Below are 7,383 nucleotides of genomic sequence, written 5' to 3'. Positions count from 1 at the left end.
TTTAGAATAATTGATATAATTAAAATGCGAAAAATCAACCATAATTATAATATAATTAAAATATATCAATTTAAATTCAAATATTATAAAAACTTATAAGATATGTTCTTTTTTGAAAAATTTTGTCTAATATTCTGCTATTCATCAAAATTTTTACTTTTATAAACATACAATTACACAATTTATTTAATTTTTTTATATATATTATAGTATTTAAATTTTATGATTTTTTATATATATTATAGTATTTAAATTTTATGTTACATTTCAATATAATTTCAACGTAGACATATATTATTGTATTGAAATATAAAAATAATTTATAATACTATAATATACAAAAATAAAAAAAAAATAATAGTGTAATTGAATATTTATAAGAGAATTTTTTTTTGGTAAATAATAGAATTTCAAAAACGAACATAGTCGATAAGTTTCTATTTGAACTAAAATTGTACATTTTAATTATATTAGAATTACTATTGTTTTTTTTTTAATTATTATTTTAACTATATTAATTATTCTATATTCAAAATATTTTTTAAAAATAAATATATAAAAATAAAATTTTAGACCAAAACAGAAAGGTACACGGCCGTGTAAAATTATACATGACCGTGTACTCTCCAGGTCAGCTGCCACGTCAATCCCGTTATGTTTACGTCAGTCATTTCCGTTAATTTTTTAACAATATGACTAAAATTGGTTGAAATTATTTATAATTAGACTAAATTGATGAGTTTTTTTTTTTTTTTTTTAATTGGGACCAAAATTGATTTTATCACTTAATAAAGTTACTATTAATTAATTTTTATTTTATTATTTAATTTTATTACATGAGAATCTGCAGCCGCTTTTCAGTGCGCTTTAGGTAAAGTTCCTTGAAATTAATAGCCTACAAACTAGACTCGACAAGACAAATCACGTTAGGCTAACCATGTGTAATAGACAAAATTTGAAGGCGTTGAGATTTGAAGTTATAAGTAATATTTTTCTTGTCTTAATTACAGTGTTTACATTATCATTATCATTGTCTTATATTTTATATTATTTTTTATTTTTGACAAAAATTTGCATACTTTAAACATAATTTAAAAATTTTAATCTAAATCTAATTATATTTATCTTCACATACACATTATCTACCCCACCCATCTCATTCTCTCTCATCCCTTTATCCCACCAATCCGTTTTCTTTTTCAAATCTACTCTCGTCCTTTCTTTTCATTCTAAACACCTCAATCCGTAGATAGTTTGGTCCGCCCAGTGCCCACTACAAAAAAATAGTATATTTGTAACGAAATTCTATCCTTAAATTTTACGTAGCTAATATAATTTAATCCATAAATATCATTAATAACGGAAAAAGTGGATTTAAGGACGAAAAAATCTCGTTACAAAATTAATATTTTCTTGTAGTGGCCGTCGACTTCTCTTTCGAGTCCATGGGTTCCAAACCTTAATCCGACCGTGAGACCTCGTTGCCTTACTTGGGACTATTACCCTTTCGTGGTCTCTAAATCGATTGAACACCACTTGTATTTTGAAATAATTTCAGCGACATTTTGATTTGTTCTTATTTTCGGGGAAGCATCTGGATGTGGCAAAGAAGACGACGGATGGGTGCCGAACACAGAGGAGCCCTTCAATTTGGGTTTGGATTTCGACATTGGTGCCCGGTTTCATGAAGTAGTGCCTGAAACTACTCAACATCCTCAATCTTAGCTGTAAAAGGACGATAGGCTTGAAGGCGGCATTGAATCAAATATCGGAAGTGCTGATGTTTGGTTTGTGCTTAGGTTTGTTCCTGACTCGTAGGTCGAGCACGATATTAATATGGAGGAAATTGCTTATCTATTTTGGCTGCCCCTATGAACACATCCCTTATGAGGAAGTTTGTGAGACGTTCATTGCGTTCTCTGTTAAATCATCAAATTCGGCTTTCTTTAATCCAAAAAGAGACACACCATCAACAAATCTTACGAATGAACAAGCCCGCACCACCAAAGATCAAAGCCTCAAATTTATCAAGAAAACATCGAAGTCAAAACCGATTATTAAATTTGCCCGTACTAAGATCAAAATCTTCCAAAGTCCAGCAAAGTTAATTTAAAAGACTAAATCCTTTTGAATCGTCCAATGAAGCCATCCAAATCCGATTTAGAAAACAAATCAACGCGAAAAGAAAATCAAAGAATTTAAATAAAGTATATGACCAGCTTTAAATTAAATATAAAAGTTATAAAATTAACATACTTTTTTCTTGTCTACAATCGTTCGGTTCACTCAGCATTTTTTAATAAAATAATTTCCATAAATATTATTAAAAAAAAATACATATATACACACAATAATATAATATTCCCTCTATTCGGCTCTAAGGGTTATATTTACCTTTTGCATCATTGTACTACGTTTTGATATAATAATTAATATTTAAAGATCAATACACAAAAAGTAAATGAGTCCCTTTGAATCGGACGAAGATAGTATACATAATCAACTTTTTAACATAAAATATTATTTTTTATATTTCCAACACAATTCCATATATTTAATACTCCCTTCGTCTCTTAATTATTTTAAAAAATTTCATGTAAAAAGTAAATGGATAAATTGATATAAATGGAGGGAGTATAAAAAGTAAACTTATTAAAAGAATACTAATGGAACAAACTGATACTCACTCCGTCCACAAACTAACGTCCAACTTTTCTATTTGGGACGTCCAATAACTATTGTCCTATTTTTTTTTTAAACACAAATTTTATATTTTTACTCTTTATTTATTTATTACTTTTAAACTCCGTACAATTAAGGATAAATTTGTCCATTTATAATTAAAAGACAATTACCTAAAAAAACTGTAAAAATATAATTTAGCATAATAGAAATGGGAGGGAGGGAGTATATTTTTATAAATAAAATAAAGTTTAAAGCATGTTAGTCACGTCACGTGTTTAAGGTCAAATTAGAGATATTGAATGAAGATTTATTTCCATTTTGCCCTCGTCAGTCACGTCACGTGTTGTAAGGTTAAATTAGGGATTTCACAAACCCTCTCTCATAGTATAATTTTTATTACTCTTATTATGCAAGGCTAAGCACCGTCTTCCATGGCGTTCGTTCTCTGTCCCTCTCTTTGCGGTTACTCTATAAATACGATCACACTGTCACTGTGATCCGCCATAGGTTTAGGCTCGTTCAAACCCTCCGACACTTCTTTCGCTGTTGTCCGTCTCTTCGTGATGGAAGCTGCCGGATTGTTCTTGAGCGTCGTCCCCAAACCAACTGCTGCCGACGACAATAAATCACACTGTGCGGCCGGTCTCGGTTCAACGTATAGGCGCCTGTCTTTCGCAGCATCTAATATAGGTAGGAATGGCGTCAGTTTCCCATTGTTGAGGCGTCGTTCTGGATTTGAATCTCAGAGGCAAAGGTCATTGATCGTGTCTCCGAAGGCCGTGTCCGATTCCCAGAATTCGCAGACTTGCCTCGATCCAGCAGCGGACAAGGTAGTTAATCCATTCTGTGATTATTCGCTTTTTAATTGTGAGTGTGCATAAAACTTACTGTCTTCGTTGATGTTCTCTTTTTTTTTTTGGCATGGACGGTTTTACATGGAAATTGTGAGAATGTAAAAATGAAAGTGAATCTTAGGGATCTGCGCATATTGTTTCATGTGTCATTTGAACATTTGTTTTAATTCAAAGTTATATCAGTGTTTTTCCATGGATCCGTAGTTTTCTCTCTCGATATGCAACAAATATTCAGAATACATCATGTTCAAACAAAGTTATACGATTAACTGTAACGCTCTACAATTGGCAGAACCAAAGCTTGCAGTGTTAATATTACCATTCATATCTGCAATATTAATATGTAATTGTTTGGTCACAGATTTAACAAAATTGGTGGGAAATGAATTAATGTTTATAACTTCGTTTTGAGGATCATTGATTAATTTTACAGAAAGAACGAGTCGTTTTGAGGATCATTGATTAATTTTACATAAAGAACGAGTCGTTTTGAGGATCATTGATTAATTTTACATAAAGAACGAGTGGGCTGCAATGGAAGATAATACTCATTTAGTTTGTTCATAGTAACAAACATTCTGTAAATTTCATCTTATATTCCCTTACTTATCAGAATCTGTGAAAGTCTGATACATTTGAGGACTATTCAGGTCTTATATATAATCTGGATCAATAATTCTCTTTCCTTGTTCTTGATCAGAGTGTCTTGGGAATTATTCTAGGAGGTGGAGCTGGTACTAGACTTTATCCTCTCACAAAGAAGAGGGCGAAGCCGGCAGTTCCTCTTGGAGCAAATTATCGGCTAATTGACATTCCTGTGAGCAATTGCTTGAACAGTAACATATCCAAAATCTATGTTCTCACCCAATTCAATTCTGCTTCCCTTAATCGCCACCTTTCAAGGGCATATGCAAGTAACATGGGCGGTTACAAGAATGAAGGCTTTGTTGAGGTTCTTGCAGCTCAACAGAGTCCAGAAAATCCAGATTGGTTCCAGGTACCTTTCATTAATCCAGTATTCTTGAAGTTTCCTCACCCATAAATGACAAAGTAGGTGTACAACAGTCCCCATGGCTAAAGCTCTTGTTCTGTTTTTGTTTAGCTTAAATATTTCTTTAGATTTTTTTTGCGTTTTGTTGATTATCTACCAATTGTTTATGTTTAATTTCATTTCCAGGGTACAGCAGATGCTGTAAGGCAATATATATGGCTGTTTGAAGAGCACAATGTTCTTGAGTTCCTCATTCTTGCTGGAGATCATTTGTACAGAATGGACTATGAGAAATTCATTCAGGCCCACAGAGAAACAGACGCTGACATAACCGTTGCTGCATTGCCTATGGATGAAAAACGTGCCTCAGCATTTGGACTAATGAAAATCGATGAAGAGGGACGGATTATTGAATTTGCAGAGAAACCAAACGGAGAACAGTTAAAAGCTATGCAGGTTGCTACGCTGTCTAGTAAATAATAGATTGAGAGCTCAAAGTTTGCTACAAAATTATCCATCTTTATTCGCCTAATGGCTTGGTTTCGCAGGTCGATACTACCATCTTGGGACTTGATGATACTAGAGCAAAGGAGATGCCATACATTGCAAGTATGGGAATATATGTTATCAGCAAAGATGTGATGATAAATCTTCTCCGAGACAAGTTTCCTGCGTCTAATGATTTCGGAAGTGAAGTTATTCCTGGAGCTACAGCCAGCGGACTAAGAGTATGTAACTCAAATATGTGTTTTCATCCTTCTTTACATCAAACACTACCACTTTTGATCATATTTAGACTAGTTGGGAGCTAATTTTTGTCTTCTATTTAGGTGCAAGCTTACTTGTTTGATGGCTACTGGGAAGACATTGGTACCATTGAAGCTTTCTACAATGCCAATCTAGGGATCACGAAAAAGCCTGTGCCAGATTTTACGTAAGAATTTCCTTTGCTTAATCTGCTTTTTTCTTTTCCATTATGATAGGTTGTGCGCCACTAATAATGTCTCTATTCATAGAACATTGAAATACCTTATGTTGCCACTTGCTTCTTGTAGCTTCTATGATCGATCTGCTCCAATCTACACCCAGCCGAGGTACCTACCTCCTTCTAAAATGCTGGATGCAGATGTCACAGATAGTGTCATTGGTGAGGGCTGTGTGATCAAGGCAAGTATATTTAATACCATTCAATGATATAATCAGCTAAGCCCAAAATGGCATTGCCAAAATATGATTTCTCGACTCAAGAATTCTTATGCTTGTGATTGGTTTGCAGTCTTGTGATATAGCTAGATAAAGTTGCCAATGTTGTTCGTTAATCCATACGTTATTTCTCATTATTCACATGATCCGTAGTAAGTCTTTCTTCCCGGCGCAGAACTGTAAAATCCATCACTGTGTAGTTGGACTTAGATCGTGTATATCAGAGGGTGCAATCATAGAGGATTCCTTATTGATGGGCGCAGATTATTACGAGGTCAGCACATATAAAACAGTCTCAAGCACTACATACTTTTATTAAACATAGCACTAATTTTTATCTAAGAGACCGTGTTTGATAAAAACATAGAGATCCGCTGTATTGATATACTTCTTCCATGTGCCGATAATTCATGAGCTGCTTTTGAATTATGTTAATATGATTCTTATCAGTCTCTCCATCGTGTGATTATGTAGGACTATGTCATATGTTGTTAACATAAACGATGTATTGTATTTATATTATATTAACATAAACGATGTGTTGTCTGTCGTTATTATCTTTCTATGGTGTGTTCTCTATTCTAGTGTTTATATTATATTAATATAAATTTATGTGCTGGCTGTCTGTATTTATACCGTGTGCTGTCAGCACACTGCTAAATTTTATATTTCAACACAACAACCGTGTCGTTACCTATCATCTAATCTTCTACATTCTCAAATAGTATTGCAATTACCATTTCTTGTGCTTCAGACCCATGCGGACAGGAGAAATATGATTGCTAAGGGAGGAATTCCCATCGGCATCGGTAAGAATGCTCATATCAAGAGAGCCATCATCGACAAAAATGCTCGAATAGGAGAGAATGTGAAGGTATGAACTGAGGAATCTGTTTGGCTCATAGCAAAACAACCAGTTTTTTTTTTTTTTCTTTCCTTTCTATCTCAATGCTAATATAAGTTTGTGAATTTTACGGCAGATCATTAACAGCGACAACATACAAGAAGCAGCAAGAGAGGCGGACGGATACTTCATCAAGGGCGGCATTGTCACCGTGATCAAGGACGCCGAGATCCCCAGTGGTACTGTGATCTAGACATTATTTATAGGATCATCAACAGGTATCTTTGAATATGGCTTCTATACTTTTGATTCGAAACTGAGTCGATAAATTATTTGCGAGGATAATTTTGATGTACGTGTTGATGGCCATAGCAATAGCAATAGCAATAGCAATAGCCCGGATAATAGAGATATATACAATGCCGAAATGTCGATGTTTTGAGAGGGCTGCTTATAAATTATGGAAGGAAGATCACTTTGATCAAACTAATCTTAGATTTACTGAAAGTAATTTGATTGAACTGCAAATTTTATTCATAATTTCACGAGGTTTTGTTCCAACTGTATATATATATATATTTTAAAATATTCAATAGTAATTGATGAAAGCATCACAATATATGAGCATGGTTGTTCTTCATTTTTGTATTATATGTAATATTTTTTAAATTTAATAAGTAAAGAATGTTCGAGTCCATTTCATGGATATTATTGTAAATTTCGAAAAATCCAAAGCTATATTATATATAATATTTTTAAACATATAGAAGGTACGAACATTCCGAGTCTATTCGAAAACTTTTCCT

General features: G+C 33.2%; 1 protein-coding gene across 1 annotated transcript; it reads left to right on the top strand.

The window, feature by feature from the left end:
- The first annotated feature begins 3,100 nt into the window (after positions 1-3,100).
- LOC127248052 (glucose-1-phosphate adenylyltransferase small subunit, chloroplastic/amyloplastic-like) lies at positions 3,101-7,138 on the top strand. The gene is made up of 9 exons (XM_051270196.1): positions 3,101-3,515; positions 4,240-4,536; positions 4,717-4,986; positions 5,079-5,258; positions 5,361-5,464; positions 5,586-5,697; positions 5,909-6,007; positions 6,488-6,607; positions 6,714-7,138. The coding sequence occupies exons 1-9, from the start codon at positions 3,249-3,251 to the stop codon at positions 6,828-6,830; spliced, it is 1,566 nt and encodes a 521-aa protein (XP_051126153.1). The 5' UTR covers positions 3,101-3,248; the 3' UTR covers positions 6,831-7,138.
- The last annotated feature ends 245 nt before the right edge of the window (positions 7,139-7,383 follow it).

Source organism: Andrographis paniculata, unplaced genomic scaffold, assembly GCF_009805555.1.
Source record: "Andrographis paniculata isolate CXL003 unplaced genomic scaffold, ASM980555v1 Contig32END, whole genome shotgun sequence".
In the NCBI taxonomy this organism is placed as follows: Eukaryota; Viridiplantae; Streptophyta; class Magnoliopsida; order Lamiales; family Acanthaceae; genus Andrographis; species Andrographis paniculata.
This window is presented reverse-complemented; position numbering and strand designations above follow the sequence as displayed.

Excerpts from the sequence above, each read along its gene's own strand:
- LOC127248052 (XM_051270196.1), top strand. The coding sequence starts at position 3,249 with ATGGAAGCTGCCGGATTGTTCTTGAGCGTCGTCCCCAAACCAACTGCT. Across the intron at positions 4,987-5,078 it reads AACAGTTAAAAGCTATGCAG|GTCGATACTACCATCTTGGG; the intron begins GTTGCTACGCTG and ends TTGGTTTCGCAG. Across the intron at positions 5,465-5,585 it reads AAGCCTGTGCCAGATTTTAC|CTTCTATGATCGATCTGCTC; the intron begins GTAAGAATTTCC and ends TGCTTCTTGTAG.